The sequence below is a fragment of the Protopterus annectens genome, chromosome 13.part0, assembly GCF_019279795.1.
Source record: "Protopterus annectens isolate FY-2018-M chromosome 13.part0, PAN1.0, whole genome shotgun sequence".
NCBI lineage: Eukaryota > Metazoa > Chordata > Ceratodontiformes > Protopteridae > Protopterus > Protopterus annectens.
In genome coordinates, this window is record NC_056747.1 from 160,731,649 (window position 1) to 160,757,048 (window position 25,400).

General features: G+C 43.1%; 1 protein-coding gene across 1 annotated transcript in view; it reads right to left on the reverse strand.

Moving 5' to 3' along the window:
• The window catches only part of CPAMD8 (C3 and PZP like alpha-2-macroglobulin domain containing 8), a 7,231,600-nt gene that overhangs the window by 6,482,547 nt on the left and 723,653 nt on the right, over positions 1-25,400 (reverse strand). Inside the window, exon 5 of the mRNA XM_044054766.1 lies at positions 10,009-10,093. Within this exon, the coding sequence (XP_043910701.1) occupies positions 10,009-10,093 (85 nt within the window). The remainder of the gene's footprint in view (positions 1-10,008; positions 10,094-25,400) is intronic.

A 25,400-nucleotide genomic window follows, 5' to 3' on the forward strand; every position in this document is an offset into this window, starting at 1 on the left:
GCGGAAAATTTTGTCCGCTACTAACTGATTGAGAGACCACTCGTGAGGCATAAGGATTGCTCTGCTTAGCCTGTCCGCTATGACGTTGGACTTCCCGGGGATGTGCGTTGCTATCAGAAACCGTTGAGAGATCACCCACTGCCAAAGTCTGAGTGCTTCTCGACATAAGGGATAGGGGACCTGGTTCCGCCCTGCTTGTTGATGTACCACACTACCGACACATTGTCCGTGTGAACTGCAATAGTCCCGGTAGGTAGAGAGTCCCGAAGAGCTTGCAACGCTAAAAGTACCGCTCTCATCTCCAAGACATTTATGTGCAGATGGTACTCTAGGGGTTGCCAAGTGCCCTGGACAGTCCTGCCCTGAAAATGCCCCCCCCATCCGATCAGGGAGGCATCCATTGTCACTGTGGCAACCGGAGGAGGAAGTACAAACGGTCTGCCCTGAAAAACTTGAGGGGAGACCATCCACCAAGATAGGTGGTCTTTGCATGATTGAGTAATTATTATGTTGTGAGACATCGGAAGCTGTTGAAAGGACCATTGGGTAAAGAGCATCCACTGAAGAATTCGCATGTGAAAACGAGCCAAGGGAAGTAATGTGATAGCTGCTGCCATGAGACCTAAGGTTTTCAATACAAATCTGGCCTGAAATCTTTTGCATTGTAGCAACGTTTGAACATGTCAGCGAATGTCTAATACTCTTTCTAATGGGAGTTTTGCCGACGGTTCTTTTGTGTTTAATATGGCACCTATAAAGGTTATAGGATTGACAAGGCGACAATGCAGACTTTTCGAAGTTTATAGAGATACCTAGCTCTGAGCAAGTTTGGATGGTATAATCCCTGGCTCGGATTAGCTGATGCCTGGTGAAAGCAGTTAGGAGCCAGTCAACTAGATATGGAAACACCTGGAATCCTCTCCGTCTCAGGTGAGCCGTAACCACTGCCATGCATTTGGTGAACACCCTGGGGGCTGTGGTGAGACCAAAGGGCAGGGCTCTGAATTGATAGTGACTGGTTCCCAGCTGGAAGTGGAGAAACCTCCTGGAGCATCTGTTCATTTTGATATGGTAGTACGTATCCTGAAGGTCTATGGAGCACATCCAAATGTCCGGACCCAAAAAGGGTAGAATGGACTGAAGCGTGACCATCTGGAACTTCGTTCTTTGAACAGATTTGTTTAATCTGCTGAGATCCAAAATGGGTCTCTAGTCCCCTGTCTTCTTTGGTACCAAAAAGAACTTGGAGTAAATCCCGGATCCTTGCTAGTCTGCTGGGACTGGCTGGATGACTCTTTCTTAGCAATTTTGAGATTTCTAGTACTGCTTGTTCCCTTAGACCGGGTGGAACATCTGGAAGGGATCTGTTTGTTTGAATGGGGGTGTGGACAAAGGGGATTTTGTAACCCTCGGATAAGATGGCCTGTATCCATTTGTCTTGTGTGAGGAGTCGCCAGGCTTCTGGGTACAGTGATAATCTTTCCCCCAACTGCCTCTGAGAGTGGACAGTCGGGCAGCCCCTCAGGGGTGCTGAAAGGGTTTGTCGGAAAAGGTTTCCCTGCTACCCTGATTCTGCGGACCCCCTCTGCCCCTCGGGCAGCGTCTGTTGTTGTTCCCTCCTGTGCCCCTGGAGGGAAACTCTCCATATGGGTCAGGCACGACTCCTTGGGGTTTGCGAAACCACATTTTTCCACCCTTCTGACCTTTAGGGTATGGTCTAGGAGTAGAAAAACGGAATCCCACAGCAGAGAGAGTCTTGCCTTCCTGCTCACACCTGGTAAGGGTATCCTTCACCTGTGGTCCGAACAAAGCCGAACCATCGAAGGGGGTATTGGTGAAGGACGCCTTAAAGGGGTCAGCAAAGTTACATAACCGCATCCAGGCATGTCTTCTCAAAGCCACGCCTGTGCCTGCGGCTCTACTCGCCCCATCGGCTGCATAAGAAATGAGCCGCATGGAGGAGTTGACTATAGAATTAAGGGTTGCCAGCTGGGAGTTGATCTTTTCCTGAGACCCCGCAGCAGATAGATCCTGAAGGGTATCACCCAGTTCCTTAAGGAGATCTCTTTGAAGGCCAGTGAAATGGCACAGATAGTTCAACGGCCACATGGAAAAGGTCGCTGAAGAAAACATCTGCTTCCCGTACCTGTCCACTGTCCTAGATTCTTTATTAGGTGGATAGACAGGCACTGAAGGGTCAGCCAACTCCTTCTTAGTGGCTGCTGCAACCACCATGGCATCAACAGGGACACCCTTAGTGAGAAACTGTTTGTCGGACGGGGCTGTGATGAATTTTGTGGGCCTGCGGGGAGTTAGTTCCACTGTGTCAGGGGGCCGTCCACGCCTTCCGAGCCACTACTTCCATGAGTGGGTCGAAAGGCAGACACACCCAGGAGGTGGAAGGACGAGAACCTAACGCGTCCAGATACACAGACTCATCCTCGGAAGGGTTGAGGGCAGTCCAGTTCCCCCTCTGCTTAAGGATCTCAAGGATGTCTGAAAAGGAGACATCCTCAGAGGGGGACCTTGGGGACCCTTCCGAATCCTCCAAGTCAGTGTCAGAGGTGACTGACTCGGGGGAGTCAACATGCTTCCTCTTACATTTTCTCTTCCGAGGGGCCTCCTCCGAATGATCAGGGGAGGCCTCAGAAGAGGAAGATGCACCCAATGGGGCTATCTGGAGCGCTTGTTCTCCACGCTTGGGGTCAGGAGGGTGGACAGAGAGACACAGGCACCATGGGGGGAGGAGCCGAAGGGGTCGATCGCGGAGCCGACCCAGGAGTCAGTACGCTCCTCATGACTTCAAAGGCGCCCCTATCAGGCAGAGAAGAAGGCTCCCATTCCTAAGAGACGTGAACCCCTCCCGGCACAGAGAGGGACAGCTCCGAGACCGATGTCGGGGCCGAGCTCACCTGCGCCGAGGCCCCGAGAGGGAGAACGGGATCGGACAAGGGTCCGATGCCACTCGCCCCCTCGGAGCCAACGAGGAAGTCTCGGCGCCCGGATCCCTCCAAGGACAGAACCAATTAAGAGATCGGAGCCGACAAAGGAGCCGAAGGGTGGGGTATCGGCTTCGACATTCCAACGATTCGAGCCCCAACAAGCTCCGGCTCCAAACACGGTAGTAGAGTCGGAGGAGGAATAGTTGAAGAAACAGGGATAGCCACAGTCTGCTGAGAAGGGCTAGTCAACATTCTGGCCAGTGCCTGCGACTTAAGGAGCCTACTGACCACCCTCTCTAAGTCATGGTCAGATAACCTGGAGGACCGAGAGGAATGGGACCTATGACTCCACTCCGATTGTAGTAATGGGGACCTAGGACCTGAGCGGACGGATTCTAAAGGGGATCTCGAACGCTTCTGGCTCAGAGATGGCTCCAATGGCAAAGTCGGGGCCGACTGAGGTCTCAAAGTGTCAGTTCCGGCCGGAACAGACAAAGAAGTAGAAGCTCCGCTCTGCGTCGGCTCTGAACAGGGAGCCGATGGTTTGGCGGGCTTTAAGAATTTCCCCGACGAAGGCTTAGTTGGGGATCCTTCAGGCTTTAACAAGCCTCTCAAAATTAGTTTATTCCTACATTCCTGCAGGACTCTCGGACTGAAAGCATGACGGACTGAACAAGAGTCATGCAGGTGTAGGGGGCCCAAACAATAAACACAAGAAGTGTGACCGTCTGTCAGAGACATCTTCTGACAGCACGAGTCACACTTCTTGAAACCTGAAACCTTGGTATCTTTGGACATGGTAGAAGAGATACCAAGGGAATTTAAACTAGTGCTTAAACACTAAACACAGACACGCACTAGAACAGGCAATACAACTTCTACAACTATAGCAGTTATAATTAACCAAAAACTATAAAAACTATATATCTATATCAAACACACTATACAGAGATAGGCCTAACCACTACCCCAAAGGGGGATGGGGAAGGGAGGAAGGGAATAAAACTCTGTAATCAACAGAAAAAAGGGGATTATAAGTGGGTCTAAAGGGATTACAATTTAACAACTCTAATAGAAAAGAAAATCTAAATTAGCAACAACAACCCTGACTATGAAAGGTTATAAAAAGAATTATATGACCTGAAGCCGGTAAAAATGCAACCTCGTAGCTGAAGCGGCAAACCAGATCTGGATATCTGATGCCTAGCATTGTGGGATAAGGGGAGGCCTCGAGCCAGTAAATAGCTCTCGAGCTTTAGGAAAAGGCCGAGTCAGAGCCGAGGATCGGCTCCGAACCCATCCAGCAAGAATGAAGGCGAGATAGACAACTTAACATTAAAAATTATATTGATAAAAACCTTAAAGGAGAGCCTCTAACTTAAACGGCTGTCCTTAAGGGGGGGAGGGGACTCGAAACCAGTTCAGGGAAAAACAGAAGGCCTAGCGACTAAGGGGCGATGGCCAACACAGCACAAAAACACATCAAAGGACAAGATTAGGGGTTTACGACTAAATAAACTTACAAACTACTATAAACAGTGAAAAAAAATACTAACTTTTCAAGTAAATTGTTTAACTTTAAACAGAGAAAAATGTTATACTAAGCCTGAGCCAGTATTGACATAACCTCGCAGCTGAAGCAGCAAACGAGATCTGGGTAGCTGATGCTGGGCATTCTGGGATAAGGGGTAGCCTCGAGCCAGTAAAGATCTCTCGAGCTATAGAAAGTGGCTGAGTTGGAGCCGAGGATCGGCTCCGAACCCATCCCGCAAGAACGAAGGCGAGAGTGGACAACTTAACATATCTTTCATTTTAGATAAAAAGAAACAAAGAATGGAATGACAAAGGGATTGGCATAGTGGTTAAAGTCAACCTTACACATACAAGGAACAGGGCTTGATTCTGAACTCTGTTTATTGGCTAAGCCTGTAATAGTCTGCAGAATGACAGCCTACTATTTGCCTATCAGCTTAAGGCATTGACTACATGCATTAATAAATTAAGGTGCATTACAGATTCTCTATTACTGGACCAAAACTAATTTGATTTCGTCAAGAGCAGGTCATGCCTACTCACCCTGGTGGACTACTGTTAAGAAGGTCACAAAAGCAATGGAGGAGGGCAAAATGGTTCACATTGTCTACCTTGACCTGGCAATGGCATTTGACACTATCACATTTGGGCATTGTTGATTTACACAAAAGGTTAAGTATAAATCCTTAAGACACCCTATGGATGTCACCTGGTGGATATCCAAGTGGCTCACAGACAGAACCCAGGAAGTTAGAACTGGGGAGTCCATCTCCCAGTCACAAGCAGTGGCCCTCCGGGATCGGTCCTACGACCACTTCATTTTGGCATCTACTCCTCTGAAGTCAAGGTCAATATCAAGGGCCTCTGGCTGACCAAATCTGCAAATGATTGCAAATTAGGATACTCACAATCACCCACCAGCACTAATGTTCTCCAAGGTTGGGAGGGTGGCCAAATGGTTAAGGTGTTTGCCTAACAAACACAAGGTGCAGGGTTTGAGTCTCAAAAGGAATAATTGGCTAGGCTTAAAATGGCTCACTGGTGTCAGAGTCATGAACTAAAATGAAATGCCAAGAGATGCATAATATCCTTAGAGAAGTCTTCCATCCCTGGTAACTATCACACTGACAACACAGGCGTAAGAGTCAACCCAGCAATCCGAGACTTGGGGACACATGTAGACCGTAATCTAGCCTTTGACCACTATGTGCCTACAGGAATGAGGAAATCATTCTGTGTTTTGCAATTTATAAACACAGGTATGGTATCTAGGAACAAGGGGGTCATTATTTCATTATATTCAGCATTCATCAGACCCATCTTTGAGTAAAATGCCTCCTTTGTTATTGTAGTTAATCAGGCAAAACAAACTGGAACAACCACAGAAGGTCCTCACTAAAAGAATACAGGGTGTAACATGTACTATACAGACCATACAAAGCCCTGTCTCTGAATTTGGTCTCTTACAGGTTGTTGAGGGAAGATCTATGCCTGGCGTACAAGGCATTGTCAGACCCCACCCTGGTGGGCCTCTTGCATATCTGCAAAACAAATAAATATTGTCATTTTTTTTTTTTATTAAATATATCTAAACCTTTCACTGTGGCTGTTCTTTTAGAAAATATTTTAACCTCTGAGAGCACTTAAATTTATTTAGTGGCACTGTGGCTTCACGTTCATGAAAGTCCTGCTGCTTGGAAACACTACTAAGTATAATTGGGTATCCTAAGAGCCTTACAGTAGATGGCTTTGGGGTCTTCTGCTGGCAGTATCTACCTTACAGTCTGGATGGAGGTGACATAGCAAGTATATCTGTGCCAGCCTTTCCCAGGTGTGTGTATGTGTGTAAATCAAATCTCAAAGTGTGTGTGTGTCAGCTACTTGGAACAGGGACACAGAGCACTGATTTCACACAGAGGGTGGTGGAGGACTTGGCTTGAAACACCCAGATGAGGACTCGCCTCACAGTTGGTTAGTGTGGAGTCATTTATGGAACCTGGAGAGGAAGTCCAGCCTCAGGACTGAAGCATGCATTCTCTGTGTACTCTTAAAGAAACTATGTGGTTGGTACAGAGAGCTACATCTAAAAATATTGTGTGCGTCTATTTTTCTCTCAAACTGAATGTTCTCTATCAGTGTCAAGGTTCCTTGATCACTGGCCCAAAGGAGGGACGTCACAATGTCCCATCACCCACCCCCACCCCATGAGGAAAGCATCTGTGGTCACTGTGGCCATGGGCTGAAGAATAATAAACTGATATTAGACACCTTGAGATGTGATGAAGTTAAATCTCTGTATGATGTATGGGGGAATGTACTGGGAGACTTATCACTGACCACTGCACAGGAGCCCAGTGAAGAACCCTCATGTAAAACCTGGCCAAAGGAACGAGTGATATGGCAGCAGCCATCAAACTGAGCAGACTGAGAACTAGAGAAGGTCGGGACCTTTGAAACAAAAGAACCTGATGGGTCTGTATCCATACAGATGTGCTTGAATGAGGAGGTTTCGCAATCTGACTGGTCATGTCCAGATGGTAGCTTATAAACCCCAGAGCTTGGATGGGTTAAGACTTAATTTGCTGAAGTTCACTGCAATACCAAAGGAGAGGCACAAACAAAGCAAGGAATATTTGGCCTTAATCCATGATGCCCCTGAAATTGCTGTAAGCAACCAGTCTTCCAGATACAGAAAGACCCTGCAGCCTGAGCTGTGCTGCTACCACTGTTGTATATCTGTAGATAAAAAAATAGCATAACAACCACGACGTTAGTAACTTTTTTTTTTTTTTAATAAAGAAGTAATCTCATACATAAAAGGATGAGTGCTTTTGCATATTACTATGCTTCATCAGATCTGATGAAGCATAGTAATATACGAAAGCACTCATCCTTTTATATATTTTAGTAAAGAAGTTACCAACGTCGTGGTTGTTCTGCTGTTTTTTTATCTACAGTTTGTTTGGTGTTCCAGTTTAAACATTTGGGAGTATTTGGCTGTTTTGTTTCTACTATTATGTTATCTGGTGAACACTTGGGGGGACTGTGATGATGCTAAAGGGCAGTACTTGAAACTGGTAACAAGTGGCTCCCAGCCAAAAGTACATTAACCTCCTGGAAATCTAGCTGTTTTTATGTGTAGTAACTATCCATTTTTAAGTGGTAGCAAGTATCCTTTATGTCCATCAAACATATCCAATCATCTTTCCTCAGGAGATGTAGAATGGACTTCCCCCATTAACATCCAGAATCTGGTCTGTCTGACTAACATTTAAGCTTGCTTCACTCAAAAATGGACCAGAGGTCCTTCTTTTTGGTGCCCAAAAAAGCAATGTTGAATAGATCCTCTCTAGTGTGGTGGAACCTCCTGGATGACTTGCTTTGTTAGCATCTTTTGAATCTCTACTGATGCCTCCCTTCACTGATAGGGAGAACCACATGGAAAGAATCTTTAATGTAAAGATGAAGTAAAGTGAAAAAGGATAATGTAACCTCTGACTACTACTCAGCACCCAGGAATCCAATGTGATGGCTTCCCAAGCTTGAGGATGGACAGCCAACTGCCTCCATAGCACAGCAATCAGGCAAATCTTCAGGAGCATTGAAGATGGTTTCCGGAGAGAAGCCCCTTGATGATCTAATTCTGAAGACCATCCCTGCCCATGTAGTTGCATACTTTGAAGTTACCCCCTCTGTTGGGTGTTGGTACTCTCACCTGCAGCATCCTGAACAAGCCTGCAGTGACTTACAAAGGAATAACCACTTCCCATATCTCTGGCTATGCGAAAAGTCCTGGGGGGGCTCCTATAGTAGATGTCTTGCCCACCTGTTCACTCCTGGTCAAGGCATCCTCAACTTCAGGGCCAAACAAGGTGGACCCATCAAAACAGGCATTAAGGAAAAATGCCTTTAAGCACTCTGCAAAATTAAAGATGGGCATCCAGGCATGGCAATGAAATGTGATGTTGATACCTGCTGCCCTAGCTATACTATCCATGGCATTGAAAATGAGATGCATGGATACATTTGCCATCAACAGCAAGGTGGCCAAACTCAGCCTCAATAGACTTACGAGTCTTGACCGTCATTGGGGTGTTACTAAGAGACACTGTAATCAAGTCCCTATGAAGCCTAGTCACAGTGTGCTATTCAGTTAGGTGAATGGAAGACAAAAGGTGACAGAAGCATAGGTGCATTTCCCAAATCTGTTCAATCCACACAACACTCTCTTTGGAGAATGGATTGATGCACTCTTCTCTAAAAGCTCTTTCTTGGCAGCAACAAGAACACTGACATCAGGATCCTTGCTCTAATGAGACTTATCCTTGGGTGGGCCTAAGATTTTATCTGGCTTCCTAAGGTATAGGCTCCACTACAGCAGGTTCTTTCAATGCCATCCTAAACATCAGGTTTACAAGGGTGTCAGGAAGGAATACTACCCAAGTTATGGATAGGCCTGCACTAAAGGCCTCAAGAAACACAAACTCTTTAGTAGTATGGGCTTTGGTAGTTCAACATCCTCACGGTCTCATCAGTTCAAGGCAGTCAACAAAGGAGGCGGCATCATGGGTGGATTCTGGGTACCTTTACCCCTCATCAAGGTTACAGACTTCTGTCAAAGACTCCAGGAAGGAATCTAGGATTCTCCATTTTCACTGATGCTTCTTATGCTCCATGGGAGGGGGTGAGAGACTGGGGGAGACAAAGAAGCCTCAGGAAAGCCCAGGGTCTGGGGCTGCTGAAGGTCTTACATCATTGTAAAACTGAAGATCCCGGAAGATGAGACTGGGATGGAGCAGATACATTATGTGATAACCAGGTCTCAGAGTGGGACAGAATTTTCTAACTTTGAAACCCAAGGCTTGGGTTGGCTGGGAACGACCTTTCTTGATCCACAGACCTAGCAGAAGCCCTGACCCCAGTCATTGACCTGGTTAGATCCAAAGTCAGGTCCAGAGCCGAACTGTGCAGGGCCAAAGCACCAAGGGGCAAGGATGGCTCTGAAACTCAGTCTGCTCTGACCTCTCTGAGTCGGACAGAGTCAAGTACATCACGGTAGGCATCAGCACTGAAGGCAGCTAAGATGTCAGCACTAATGAGGAAACCATATGGGCAGGAGACACATTCAGAACCACCAGTGCTAGAGTATAGATCACATAAGGAGAAACAAGGTAAGGGGAGGAAGGGCAAAGCTCCTCCACTCTCGGAGCAATTGGGGAGTGAATGATCTCCAGGGCAATACTAAGTTGTGGAACAACAACAAAATAAATAAATATATTCTCAAAGGTAGCACTCCTCCCTGGAGCACTATGTTGCCTCTAACACTTGCATGTTTACGTGAGGTACAAAGTAAAGAAGAAGCCTTTCTTGGTCCTCACGACAACTCTCGCTGTTAAACTCCTTACACCTTTCCCCAGTTGCCCCACCCCAACTACGATTCTGGTTTGACCTACACAATACAATACATATCATTACATGCATTTTACCCTCTGCAGTAACAATAAAAGATACCATATGCATTTTGCTGCTTTACCTGGCATGCACTTTTCCAGTTTCACAACTGTTGATATCCTGGATGTACTTCGGTGCTTCAATAAGCAGCTCATATTTTGGTAACACTAAAAGAGAAAGCATATCAAGTGGGCTGGTGACAATGACAAGAGTTAAAGTAACATACATCTACTTCATCTGTCTGAAGAGAAAATGTGAACATTACTGCCTGCTGTTACAGGATGTTTAGTCTTGCGCTAATGTATTGCTGTTAACCCAGATACAGTTACTACCTTTCCAGTTACTGCATGTGTTTTGCTTCTTAGCAGGCAAATTGGTTGCTTTATACTACAGAGGCGAATGTCCATTCGGTGCTCAGTCCTGCTGGTTCAAGACTTTGAGAATATAGTTTACAGTAGTGTTTTCAAATCCAACTCAACATAAAAGAATGTTCCACCTCTACTCCACCATGCCTCATCACCTTGGCAAACATTTTCCAAGAAACATGCATTTGTAACATTCTTTTTATAGACATTACTTAATAAATTTTTAAGGGATATACAGAGTTTTCACTATGTCTCATCAGATGTTAAATCCCACTATCAGCACACTAGTTGTAAAAAAAAAAACATAACATGAAACCATTTCCAAGTTACTGCTTTTACTTACTTAACAGACCCGCTTACTTCCACTGTCATAGCACATTTCATGTTTCATGATTTGAACAGTTTAGGAAAACTGTTTTCACTTAACTCATTAACCCCGAAGACCTTCTGAGGGTGCCTTTATGCTTACACCAGAGTGCTCTCTGAAAAGCCAGAAAAGGTATGTTGTTCCACCAGTGTGCCTTCCACAAGCACTGTTCATAGGTTGGTACTAGGCTATCAGCCCTAGGGCCTATACAAGCCTAGCCATAACAGTTCCCTGGCTATTTCTTCCTACACTATTTACTTCCCTGGACCCCTGTCTAGCAGGGCGACTGACTTGATCCCTGGGGTGAATTTCCTTTCTCCCATCCAATCATCAAGGTTCCTTTCAAAGAGGGCCAAAGAGGCGCTCTTGCTTGACATGTATGGGCAGTCTATTCCAGACTCTGGGGAGTCTCTGGGTCAGGAATCTATCCCTCCAGCATGTTTTGTTTATTGCGATGACAAGGTTTAGATCCCTGGAGTGTGTGGCTCTGAGGGATTGGGATTTCTTTTAGTGTAGCATGTTCAACAGCCCTGGGTTTGACATGGCCTTGTATGTTAAGCAGAGATCGCCTCGGAGTAGACGATATGCGACAGAGTACAGCTGGAGGTTTTTAAGGCGGTCAGCATAGGGCATCTGCTTTAGGCATGTGATTCTTTTAGTGAGGAATTTCTGCGATCTTTCCAGTTGTTGCAGATATCTTGAGAGGTACATACCAAATGGGGCATTGTATTCTATAATGGGTACAATGAGGGATGAGTACAGTGGGACAATGACCTCCTGTTTTCTGATGAAAAGCCCTTAGTGATGAGGAGTGCCACACAGAAGGATTTCCTGACTGTTGTGGCGATGTGGTTACTGAAGGTGAGACCACTGTCCACCTGTGTCTCTAAGTCTCTTATCACACTTTCGGTGTTTAGTGTACTGCCACCTATGTAGCAATTCACAGGTACATGTTTTTTCCCAAAGGGGATAACTATACATTTCTTGGCATTGAGCTGGAGTCCATGGCTCTGGCACCAATCATCTGTTTCTGTAAGGCCCTTTTGTAGAGTATCGACATCATTTGGGGATTTAATAATGGCTCCCAGTTTGCATTCATCTGCAAACTTTGTTAGCCAGAGTCCCTTAGTGTTGGCCTGTACTTCAGAGAAGTAGATGCCAAACAAGAGCGGTCCCAGGACTGAACCCCGAGGTACTCCACTTGTCTGGAGCTGGATATGAAGTCAGCTACTTTTACAGTGTAGGCTCTGTCAGTAAGCCAGTTGGCAACCCATCAAGTGATGTAGGGATTAATGCCCAGACTGGTAAGTTTATCTATGATTCCAGAGTGGGGGATGATGTCAAAGGCCTTGGCGAGGTCCAGATAGGTAGTGTGGACTGCCTTACCCTCATCCACGGCTCTGGAGACTGATTCAAATAAGTCAATCAGGTTCAGGAGACAAGATCGGCCCTTCACAAGCCCAAACTGGGTGGGGTCCAGTGTTTTAAGGTTGCCAGTATCTTTGTTTATAAGTTCCATGATAACACATTCCATGGCCTTGCAGATCAGGCTCATCAGACTGATGCGGTAGTTCCTGGGATCCAAGGTGGATCCCCCCTTGTGGAGTGGGATAACTGTAGCTGTGCGCCATTCAGTGGGCATGAAGCCTGAGGTGAGGGTATGATTAAACATGACACTTAGGTGAGGTGCCAGTTCATTTTGTAGTTCATGGAGTACACAGCCCGGGATGTCATCTGGTCCCATGGATGCTGTATTCTTAGCTTTGGAGAGTGCGTTTTTTATCTGTGTGGCCATTATTACTTTCTATTAAAGTTTTAGCTGCACTGCTACAAATTAAGTTGAAAAAGTACCTGAACTTTGTCAGGTACCTTCTCAACTTAGTTTTCAGTGTGGATAAACATCATGTTTATATTTACAATTTACTGTGTATCTGCTTGAAAGCCGATTCTATTTGTGTTGCAGGAAGCAAGTGGTGGCAGCCAATCGGATTCCTGCAATCCAAGACACCACTTGCCTAACACCTCCAAACCCTGACCTAAGTTTTCTTTGTTCTGTTACAATAAATAGAGGGTCCTCCAGTAGCAATCTCCTTATTTTTCTGGTATTTGCTATATTGCTACTGGATCTTTCTATCTACTGTAACAGAACATTTCTGTTCACAGTTTTGGGAGACCATCGGTAATACATCCCTCAACTTACAGCCGTGAGAAATCCTGAAAGGCAAGTGCCATACAGCTGCAATGGGGATATTCCTTACACAGAGGTAAGTGCTCATTTCACTCAATTAATTTCGGCTCTTGCTCGGGAAGTCTATCAATATGTATATTTTGGCAAAAGTATTGTCTTTAGTAACTGTACGTGTAAGTTGTGGAGAACAGCTTATCACTGCTTGTGAGTAAATGAAGACCTGACTGCTTTTCTCAAATTTGTGACAGTGTTTCATATCAGACAGAGCACGGACTGGCAGGGGACAGAAAGTTACTAGGTAGAACAAAAGGTTTATTTTGAAACCCACTTCGCTAATGAGATAATTGAAAATAATATTTGGTGCTCTTTTATCGCAATAACTGTTACACTTGGTGCTCTTTCATCGCAATTCACGTGTATTTATGTTGGTGTCTTTTTGAATTTCGAAACGCCAGTGTATCGCTTTGCAAATCCTGCCTTATGAAGTCTTGTGTGCACACAGATCAAGTGTTGTGGCTGATATCTCTAACTGCAGTATGCTTGGTCTGTTATTTCTTTTTGTTTGGCTTCATGCCGGTGCTTTCATTATGTTACATCAGAAGTGATTAGACGGCTTTCTAAGTTTTGTTCTATTTAGTTAGATTGTGATTTGCATTGTTGTGATATGTCCATAGAGTAAGGAGCTTTGGACAGCATCCTCCAGTACTCTTTACTTGATTGTGACCTTCATTTTCTGTTACAAAATCAGAAATACTTGGTGGGGAGGGACAGTTGAAAGGTTTGTGCTGCACGCTGTCACTGTTTTCGGTGCAGTATTATGGTGGGTTTTCTCTACTGCACAGCTGCATTTTGAGAATGTGCATTATCCCATGAGCAGTGTTGGCCTTTTGTATTGTACAAAACTTTAGTCTTTTCAATGTCACTACAGACTTATGTTGGTGGTTCTTTTATGTTTCCAGCTTGGTTTGACATTTTTTTTTTTGGTCGTCATGCATTCGGATAGCTCCAGCATGTCCTTCCTCTGTCAGTATGGTGTAATTTCTAATCTTGTGCCACCAACGATGCCTTTATTTTCACTAATTTCTCCTTTTTTTAATGTTTGTCCAACGCTGAGTTGGTGTCTAAGTTTGGGGGGCTTGTACCAAACAAAAACACTTGCACTTTGTTTTTTGCCCTTGTGTGTTTCAAGCATTAGTTTCCAACATTGCTGCATGCCAGGTTTTTGACATTCAGGCTTCATCAGTGGAACCCGGCAGGTAAAGGAGTAATTACAGTGGGGTGAAGGAGGGCAGGGAGTGCTATTGCCAGTGCCATTACTTAGTTACCCGGCAGGTAGGAGTAATTAGGGTGGGGTGAAGGAGGTGGGGAGTGCTATTGCCAGTGCCATTTAGTAACTGAATGATGTTACTGCACATGTGAGGTATATGCAGTACGAGTGTTCACAAATGAATGCCAGTACTGACTGAATTTGTGGTCAGGGTTAAAACACTCCGTGATCTCTTTGCAGTATTGAGATGTAGTATACTACTTGCTACATCTGCAACTTTTTTATGGTTGTGTGCAGAAAGTGCAGTGTTGTACTGATAGCTCAAGGAGCAATGCAAGTGAAGACCAATGAATGGCTTCGTTATGGCAGTTAGTGATAACAGATATTAGACGGAAGCTCAGTCACACCAGTTATAGAGTGTATACCATCTGCCCAAATCTAAAATCTACTGTATTTCGGTTTAGAGTTGTGATGGTTCTGTCTCAATTTTAGGTAAGTCTGATGCTGTTTGCAGGAGACTGGAATTTGATTACTCATTTGAAGGACATCCAAGATGCACCAAAAGCTTTCACATTCCATAAAATATATAAGTACTTTAAAATATTTTGTTTTATTATGAGGCTAAGGGTTGACCCTACTCCAGTAAGAACCACAGGACTTAAACTCCTTCTTTCCAGTCTATTTAAGATTTTCCAAAGTCTGTAAAATTGTAGTACAGGAAGGGTCTCTTTACACCCAGAAATATGAAGTAATGGTTACAGTTACTTCAGACCATACTCTTCTAATGTTATTTTCTGCCGAGGTCCCCCTCTTTAGAGAAACAGTGGTGGTTCAGTATATCATTTTCTAAACCACCTTATTTGAGAGATTGGCTTCAAGATGTTTTTCAGCAATGTATTTGTAGATCTCATTTGGATATAACAGTTTACTTCAATGTAAGACTTTTTGAGGCAGTACACTGGATTAATCCAGAGGATTAAATCAAGCGACCTGACTGAATAGCAGGACACAATTTTGCAGATAAAAGTATTGCAAGTACAGGGTGAAAAGAGGTTTTAGCATGCTGTAGAAGAAAAGGCGGCGATCATGAATTACATGGATTTATGAAATGTACTTATGAAAGGTGAAAACAGTGGATGTTGACAAAGATGTTAGTTTTTATAACTGTGGTGTTAACACCACTGGAGACACAACCCTCCTGGAAAGAAGCAACAGTGATAGTGATCCCCAAAGAAGGGCAGAAGGTTATTGGTCAATCTGAGTGCTAAACCAGGATGAAACAATCTTTATGTCTGCTCTGTTGTCCAGGCTTGTCCTGCTGCTTTTAGGTCTGATTCATTTTGATCAAAGCTTGTGGGAAATAGAGTTTTGATAGAATTATTAACAGTGCATCTTTGATTCAAGATGCAGACAAATTCTCCCTTACTAGTAGATGATGAGATGGCATTTGATCACATGTAATGGGATTACCTATTTAACGTCTTCAATCACAGATTAGTTTGCCATGCTATTATAAAAGGGACATCAACTAGTGTCAAAGTGAATGCAGGTTTGTTGAATCTTTTTTCTCTGCGTATATGGCAGGGTTCTGTTTCACTCCCTGTCATGTGTGTGTGTGTGTGTATATATATATATATATATATATATATATATATATATATATATATACATATATATATATATATATATGTGTGTGTGTGTGTGCACGCACTACATATGCTTACTGAGGGGATGAATTGTAGCATAAGGTGATCTTTGCTTATCAAAATAAATAAATAAATACATTCTTTATATGTTCATAATGAGGATGGGCATTTTTAATCAACGAATAAGTGAATTCTGTAACTGTTACTTAATTCACCATGACTTGCTTGATAATGAAATGGTTCAGTTGACTTAGTGCATCTTTCTTATGAAAGCCAGTAATTTGGGAAAGGGAAGCAATACTTTATATTTTGTGGATCACTGCACAATAATCACTTCTATCTTGATTTTGCTGTATGTATGTAATGAGTGCTTGGAACATTTTTCTTCTTGTAATGCTCAAGTAGTTGGAGTTCATTGTAGTCGACACAGACTCTGTACTTCTTGTTGATACTGACATTTCATATTGCCATTTCAGTATTGCTTTTTGGAAGTCAAATGGAGATGAGAATGTTTTAATTTAATTTAACCAGGTAATGCATATGGTATACATATATATGTAGTCTTCCAACACATCTGTCAAACATGAGTAGTAATCTGTTTGCATTTTCATTCCTGTGCAGATTTGTCCACCTTCTGACACTGACATGGCCTCACGAGCAGAACAAGTGAGAGTGTGGTGCATACCACTGTAAAAACATGTCTTTTGTAATTTGTGTGTATACTGATCATGTCTAAATAACTAAATGTATCTGTAATTTTTCTATGTGGAGCTTTTCTCCCCAGGCCTTTGCTGAAAAAGGGCCTTTTCGCTCAGACACCCCTGGTTAACAAATGTAAAATAAATTAAAATAAATAAATGAGGCCATTCCTACATTCACTGGGCTGCCAGCCATGCCTCCGTAAGTGAAAACAGCTTGAGCTTCCCCACATCTAGTGTGAAGGTGTACTGGACTGCCAGAAGAGGTATGCATCGGAGCGGAGTACTGCAGTTGTTGGAAGAGAAGTGTTCCATTTACCCTGAGTCCGATGTTCTTGTGCTGCACATTGGAGGGAATGATGTCATCATTCAACCACTTGGGAGGCCTTTTCAGAAAGGATGGCGTTCACCTGAGGCAGGCACTGTGTTGTTCTTGACTGACCTCCACAATGGCGTGAGGAGAGCTATGCAGGATTGGTAACATGCAGCTTGTGAGAAGAATGGAAAACACCCATGACCAAGTAGGACCAGTATGGTAAGTTAAACTCAATGAATCACTACTTACAACACAGGAAAAAACGTGCTAGGAACTTGTACACATGCTGAATAACACTTCATTTTCAGATTTTAAAATAACTATCTGTATGCTGTGCACAGGTACAAACTTTGCATTTGCTTATGATTTGTGTTGTGTAAAATATATTTTTCTGAGTTTGGCAAATAACTGTGGTAAGGAGCTGGTGAAGATGATGAGTAAAAACAACTGCTACAGGAGAGTGCTACCATGTACAAACAAATATGTCAGTAACCATCCTGCAATACTTTTTTTCTTCTGCTTTTATCAGGCATGTGTAGAGTTTAGATGACAGGAAGGCCTTAGTAATACAGAACTTGATCCCTTAGGTCCATTGGTGAATGGACACATGTAAAGAGAAAAGGCATAGGTAAGGCAGACTGCTGACACTGAAGGAGGTCGTAAGACTGTAGTGCTACCAGCTGTCTGAGTGGGTAGCCAGCACAGGTGTTGCACACATCAGATACCCTTGAGTGCCACTGAATTCCCATGCCTGTCCTGGGTTCATTAGTGAAGTGGCAGTCCTTACCTTGCTTTTTCTCTTTACATGTAACCATTCATCAGTATGTTGGCTATAACAAGAATGTGTATATTTACAATGATATGTGTCTACATGGTAAAACAACTGGGTCTGAATGCTGTACACATGTACAGATATCAGTTTGTTTAGGACTCAGGTTATAGAAATTATGATTCTTTTCATATTTTGGTAAATAACTTTGCAAGGGAACAAGTCAGTGCTCCAAGTAATACCTCATTTTGAAGACGGTGTTACTCCTTACAAGGTAAAAGAATTGTGTCTGTGCACTGTACGCATGTTCAGATATAGTTTTAGTCTTGTAAGATTATGAAAATTATACATTTCCAATACTTCTCATTATTATGCCCATATCTCTGCAAGGGAGCATGGTGATGACGCAAATGATGCCTCATTGTGAAGCTGACATTGAGAGAGACAACTTGTACACAGATATGTAGCCTCTGTCTGTTGCAGATGATGAGACATTATGCTTCATCAATTATGAGAAATATTATATTAATCATATTTCTGTGAATATCTCCGTAAAGGAGCATCACACAGTAATGGTTAAGGCATCATTGTAAAGCTGACATTCATACAAACAAATTAAATACAAATTATATTGGTCTACATGATACATTGACCAAGACATTGTGCTTTGCTTTTTCAAAAAGGTAAAAAATATGCACAATATCAGCATTCCTTGCCAAATATTTAACAGTGACTTTGATACGCACTATCAACATTTACACGGTTGGAAAGGTCAGTGTCTGCTGAACAACTTTTGCATTTACATTTTTAGTCTAGCTCTTATAGTTAAAGAGTTATAAACATTTGTTTTCTGTATGGTATTACAAATGGATTTTCTGAAAATGAGCTCAGGCTGTACTGTTGTTCCTATGGTGGAATTAAGCAGGCAGCTTTTTCTGAGCTGATCCGGAGTAAATGAGTTACCAGACCTTTGCAAAGAACATATCCTTGCCCAAACAAAATGCTCTCTTGATAGAAACAATGCTATAAAACATTTTCAGGAATGCAGCAGAATAGAATGTTAATGTAAATGACTGTACTTCTAATTATTTATTTTTTATCCCAGTAACTTGTGGTACAATCATTTAAAATGACGGGCCAAATTAAGAACGCAATCAAAAACTGAAGTCAAAAAGCAGATAAGAATACTGCCTTCAACTGCAACTCAAAGCATTTTAAGTATGTTAAGTTACTCAAAGATGACTAGTAGTGACCTCCAATGCACAATTCCAGGATGACATTCTGAACATTTAGTAAATATTTATATAAACCACCAGCAAACCTAACATTTACCATGCATTAGAATTGAACCAAAGGATGCTTTCGCCCTGGAGACCAAATCCAATTTGTAATGAGTGATAAAAGGTATAAGGGGTAGCCAAGTTGCACTGATCTGGTGGAGTGTGCTTTGACTTTGTTCGTTAGAGAAATTCGATTATGTTGGTAGACAAAACATATACAATTTCTCAACCACTTAGATAATGTCACTTTAGAAAAATAATTTCCCAGTTTAGGACCTGAATAGGAAACAAACAACTGGTCTGACTTACGTACTGATTCAGTTCTGTCTAGATAAAATCATAATTGTCTATGTACATCCAAGCAAATGAAGGCAGTATTCTCCTTTGAGTAGTTTGGAAAAAAGACTGGTGGGTCAATGGTCTAGTTAATTGTCAATTCTGAAATAAGTTTGGGCAGGAAGGAAGGGTTAGTACGGAGTGATACTCTGTCCTTATGAAAGACCATGTAAAGGTGCTTTATGTACAAGGCCTGAAGCTTGGATATGCATCTTGTTGAGGTGATGGCGATTAAAATTGGGATTTCCTGGATAAGAACTTTATATCGCAAGTGGCAGCAGGTCTGAAAGGTGATCGTATCAGGGATTGCAGTACTAGTGTTAAACTCCATGGTCTGATCGGTTCTTTGAAGGGTGGTCTGATATGCGAGACCCCTTTCAAGAAGTGGTTACAGAGACTATGGGAGATTAAGGATGAGACTTGGAATCCATTATGGAAGTTTGAGATAGCAGCCAAGTGTACAATAATGGTGGAGGCTGCTGCTCCTGAATGAAGACGACCTGATAAATAATCCAAAACCACACTATCAGGAGCTGAGCAAGGGTCTAGTTCCCTCCGCCGAGACCAAATAAGGACTCTCTTCCACTTACTAAGACAGATTTTCCTGGTGGATGGTTTATGTGAAGCCAGAAGAATGTTGCATACCGGGGAGTTAAGGTTATTCTGCATGGCGATTACTGGAAGTGGAGAAACCAAGCTGTCAACTTCACACTGGATAAGTTTGAGTGACTCAACCCCTGTGGGTGTGAGATGAATTCCGGAGTTGGATCCAGAATCTATGGTTGGCATACTAGGTGAGACCAAAGGAAGGGAAACAAGATTTGTTGGGGCCAGTAGGGTGCAATGAGGATTACTCTGCTTCTCTGCAGAAGGGCCTTCCTTAGAAACTGTGGGATCAGAGGAAGGAGAGGGAAAGCATATAGAAGTCCAGTGGGCCAATCGTATATTACAGAGTCCTTCGGAGACTCCCTTTGCGGGGGAATTACAGCAAAGTAACTGGTGTATTTGTTATTTGCTGGAGAGGCGAATAGGTCACAGCAAGGCTGGCCCCAGACTGAAGATCTTCACCGCTACAGTTGAATTGAGGGACCACTCATGAGTCACGAGGATACGATCTGCTCGGTTTGTCTGCAATCATGTTGGAATTCCCAGGAATGTGCGTTGCTATCAGAAAGTGTTTGGAAGTTATCGACCATTGCCAAATTCTCATGGCCTCTCAACACAACGGGTAGGACTTGGTTCCCCCTTGTTTGTTGATTTACCAGACCACTGACATGTTGTTGGACTGGATAGCAATTGTTCCTGATGGGAGGACAGATTGGAATGCTTGCAATGCTAAAAGCACTGCCCTCAGTTCTAGAACACTGGTATGCAGGTTGGCCTCCATGGTTGACCAAGTGCCTTGGACCGTCTTTCCCTGAAAATGCCCCCTCACCCTATCAAGGAAGCGTCTGTGGTCAATGCAGCCTAGGGCTGAGAAGGGGCGACTCCACAAGTCATTTTCCAAAAACTGAAGAAGCTTCCATTTGACTGTTAAGAAAGGAAGACTTAAAAGGGTCCGCAAAGTCCCAAAGATGCATACAGGCATGACATTTCATGACAACACTTGAACCTGCAAGCTCTAGCCACCCCTTCGGTAGCTTGAGAGATTAACCAAATGGACGAGTTGGATATAGATTCCAGGGTTGCAAGCTGCAAAACAACTTCGTCCTGTACCTAGTCAGAAACTGCTCGTGCTAAGGTTCCTGAAATTTCCAAGGTTACGTCTCCCTGAAGCCTAGTAAAGTCTGCCAAGTAATTCAAGGCCCGAATGGTAAAGGTCGATGAGGTAAACACTCGCATCCCTAACCTGTCCACCAGCTGAGACTCCATGCTTGGGGAGGTGGACAGTCTGGCTCTCCACAGCGAGCTCTTTCCTAGTGGACACCGCCATAGCGTCTACCGGTAGGCCTTTGGACCAGTGTGGACTTTCTTCAGATGGTGACAAAAGTTTGTCTGGTCTCCAGGGTATTGGTTCAATAGTATCAGGACTCTTCCATGCGTGCCACACAATGAGCTGGACTAGTTCGTCTGCAGGCGGGGTCACCAACAAAGAACAGGGTCGAGCACAGAAAGCCTGCGAGAATACAGACTCCTCAGAGGAAGGGTTGGTGGGCTTCCAGTCTCCCCACTGCTTTAAAATTTTCAGTATCCTCAGGGGGCGACCGCGGGAGGCACTCTTCGGAGTCCATGTGATTCCCCTTGCCTGATATCTTACATGGTACCTCTTCAACGGGGGATTCTGATTAGGACACAGAAGAAAGGGCACCCTGTGTTATGGTATCTTGAGGCTCTTCTGCTCAATGTCCCGATATGGTGGCCTGAGTCAGCTGCGGTTCAGAGGGAGGGCATATCTGGTATTCTGACGCCGAAAGTTTGCCTACAGAGGCAAGGGCCCTCTTCATCACTTGGAAAGCTGGCCCGCCTGAAGAGGGGTGGGAGTCCAGAACAGCATAGTAAAAACTCGAAACGAGGGTCACACCCCACTCTGATGAGCCCACTCCCAAGGAAGGAGCTCCGAGAGGACTTGGTGCTGCCAAGACTCCCGGAACCATAGTAGATGCCACTGTAAAAAAAAAAAAAATCTGTGCAGTACTAGGGGTCACGGTGCTGGCAGTCAGGTCATGATCCCAAAGATGGCTCGGCTCCAAGTGAACCAATGACCAAAGGGTCAGCTCTGGAAACACAGGGAGGTCCAACAGTGGAACCAAAGAAGTGGGAATCGGAACAGGTGTCGGTGCCAGGTGCTTCAATACCTGCAAGGAGGATAAAAGAGGAGAATATGCAGGAGTCAGTGGAGAAAAACTCCCAACTCCGGTTGGGAGGGGAGTCCTGGAAGGTGTTGAAATTCCTCTGGCCATCAGCAGTTGATCTACAAGTCGCACCATGTCCAATTCCTAGAGGCTCCTAGAGGATTGGGTAAATATCACAGACAAAATCAGGCCGTTTTAAAAAAGGGCTATATTGCTGCCCATAGAAAGGATCTGCCATAGGGGAGTATCGGGTCAAAGGTACAATTTCCACCTATTGGCACCATGGTCCCAGGACAAGTAAGATGTATAGGGAGGGGAGAGGTGACCGGTGTTGGATACACTATTGTTGGTGCCAGATGGGATTAGGCTGAAGCACTTGACGTCACGGTTCATGGTCGGTGCAGTGGGCATCATCAGTACCGTAAAAAAATTGCACAGGCTCGAATAAAAAACAGTTTACTTACCACTTAAAACAACAATGATAGGTTAAGCGCTTTCATCTGAAAACATAATCAGGCTTCTTCAGAACAAAATTCATGTGCACCATTACTCATTTTATACCTAAACCAACCAATAAAACAGACAACCCTTTTAATTAAAGTGAACATGTCAACGTATGTAAAAAACCACGTTAAAAGATGATGACATTTCTTCACAGTTTAACCTTGATTTTACACACACACTCAGTAAAACTATTTACCATTGATAACATTAATATTTGATTATTCATATTATAATAAAACAGCTAATAACCTTACATTAAAAATTGAATTAGTATTATAAAAATCCATAATGTATACATTTACAGTTTTGCAATTTGAATATTTAAAATGCTATTAATGCTAATGTCATTTAACCCTGGGGACCTTGCCACATCCAATTTTAATTGCCAGTACAATTCCTTATATTCTAATCAGGTCTATACTATCTTATCGAATGATAAAAAGAGCGAACGGTCTTCCATCGATCTGAAAAAATCGAAACCCCTAAACACCGAAGACAAAGACCATCAATTTTTAACAGGGAGAAGCCCCCAACTTCATTTTGTGTTTGAATTTTTTTTTTCTTGTGGAGAAGCAATTTTTTTCCCTGGGGGAAAAAAATTGCTGTTCCGTGTCTTCTGCTCTTTAGGGATTTTGACCTTTTCAGATCGATGAAAGACCACTCTTTTCATCGTTCGATTAGGTAATTTAGACCCTTCTAATCTGGCTTCCCAAGGTCCCCCCCTAGGGTCTTGTTTCACCCGTTCCAAAACAAAAAAGTATATTTACTATCAACACATTCCCTACTGTATCTAAAAGTGCATTTGTGTCTTTGCTATGAGTAACATCATAACTGTGTTCATATACTCGCTTCCTAATAGCTCTTTCCATTTTATCCAAATAAAAACTGGGCATGTTTTACAAGTAACCAAATAACACCCCTACTACCACAATTAAAAAACCCTTTTGGCTTTATACATGTGCTCCTGGCCTCCAAATAAATTTCAGTTTTGTTAGTCATAAACCTACACTGATTACAAAACTCATACCTATAGGTACCTTCCTTCAATTCATTAATAATACCCTTAGATGCACTACCAGCCTCAATAATTTCCTCCAAATTTCTATTTCTTCTCCTGACAAATGCTGGTGGACCTATTTTCTTGTTTACATCCAGGTTGAGACTTAAAATATTCCAATATTTTTTAATAATATTCTCAACCTCTGTGGAATTTGCGGGAAAATTATACACAAATGCCAAATCATATCCATTTGTAACAGCTGTACTTAAAATCTGCTCTGTTTCACCCTTACCCAAAAGGGGGTAGTATTTCTGCTCTCTGTCTACATACCTCATTCATTAAACTGTCAATCAAATTAGTGGGATAACATCTTTCCAAAAATAAACCCTTCATAAATCTAACAACCTCCTCCTCAAAATCTTCCTTTTTACTAGTCATCCAAGAAACCCTAATCATCTGTGCTTTCACTATACCTTTCTTCTGATGGTACGGATGTTCACTTAAAAAGTGTAAATAAGAATAAGAGAATGATATCTGCCAACCTCAAAATCTTTGTACAAATGCACATCTAAATAATCATTTGCTTGGAATATGAACTAGTGAATTTCCAAAAAGGGAGTCGTCGTTCCTATATGTTTAAGAAATTCATCAAGGTCTCCCTCTGACCCCTTCCAACAAAAACAGAGTATAAAGGATAATTTGATTTGCACAGCCTGAAAATTCTTTTCCCAATTGTAAAGGACCAAATTAGCAAAAATAGGGGCACATCAAGTGCCCATCACGACACCCTGCATTGATTTGTAGTATTCACCATTAAAATAAATACAATTCTTCAAAATTATATCCATAAACTCAATCAGATTCAGTTCATTTGTCAAGTAATCACACTCCATTTAAAATATTTAACCATTCCAGTCCCTCTACGTGTGGTATGCTTGTAAATAGATCCACCACATCAATTGCTACCAAAATCACATCCTCGTCGTATAAATCAACTGAAATACTCAAAGTCCCATGAATCTTTAGAAATATGTTTAATAGAACTTCTAAATCTCTTCAACTTATGGTCAATATATACAGCAAGTGGTTCAGTCTTGGAACCCGCCCCTGCTACTATAGAGTGGAAAATTAGAAGTTATGTACCTACCATAACGTTCCATGTTAGTTGTCTTCTTCTCGCCTTCTTTCTTGCTGGATGGGTTCGGAGACGATCCTCGGCTCCAACTCGGCCACTCTAAAAGCTCGAGAGCTAGTTCCACCGGCTCGAGGCTCCCCTATATCCCACAATGCTAGGCGGTAACTCCTCAGATCTCATTTGTAAGCTAGGCCCAGCTAGGAAAAAAGTTCCATGAAATGGAAGAAAATGGATAACCCACCTCTATAGGATGCCTAAAGGGTGTCCTAAACCTGACTGAAGATATAAATATATATATATATATATATATATATATATATATATATATATATATATATATATACATATACATATACATATAAATAGAGGTGGTAGAAAATAAAAGGTCACAAACAAACTCCTCTAGGTCTGTCTAGGCTAGGGGGAAGGAGGGTGGGACGCAAGAAAGGCGGCGAGAAGAAGACAACTAACATGGAACGTTATGGTAGGTACATAAGTTCTAAATGTTAAGTTGTCTATCTCTCCTTCATTCTTGCTGGATGGGACCGCGTCCCTAGCACCTTGTCCCGGGTGGCCTATCGGAACAGACTCTTGACTACAGTGGAACCAAAGTTGGCTCGGCCTCTAGAGGCTAAGTCCAACTTATAATGAGAAATGAAGGTATGGGGAGAAGCCCAAGTAGCTGCTGCACAAATGGAATCAATAGGCAGTCTGTCTTGGAAAGCTATAGATGTAGCTAAAGCTCTAGTTGAATGAGCCCTGGGTTTGGTTGGCAATTGTTGATGTCTGATCTCATACACAAAAGTAATCA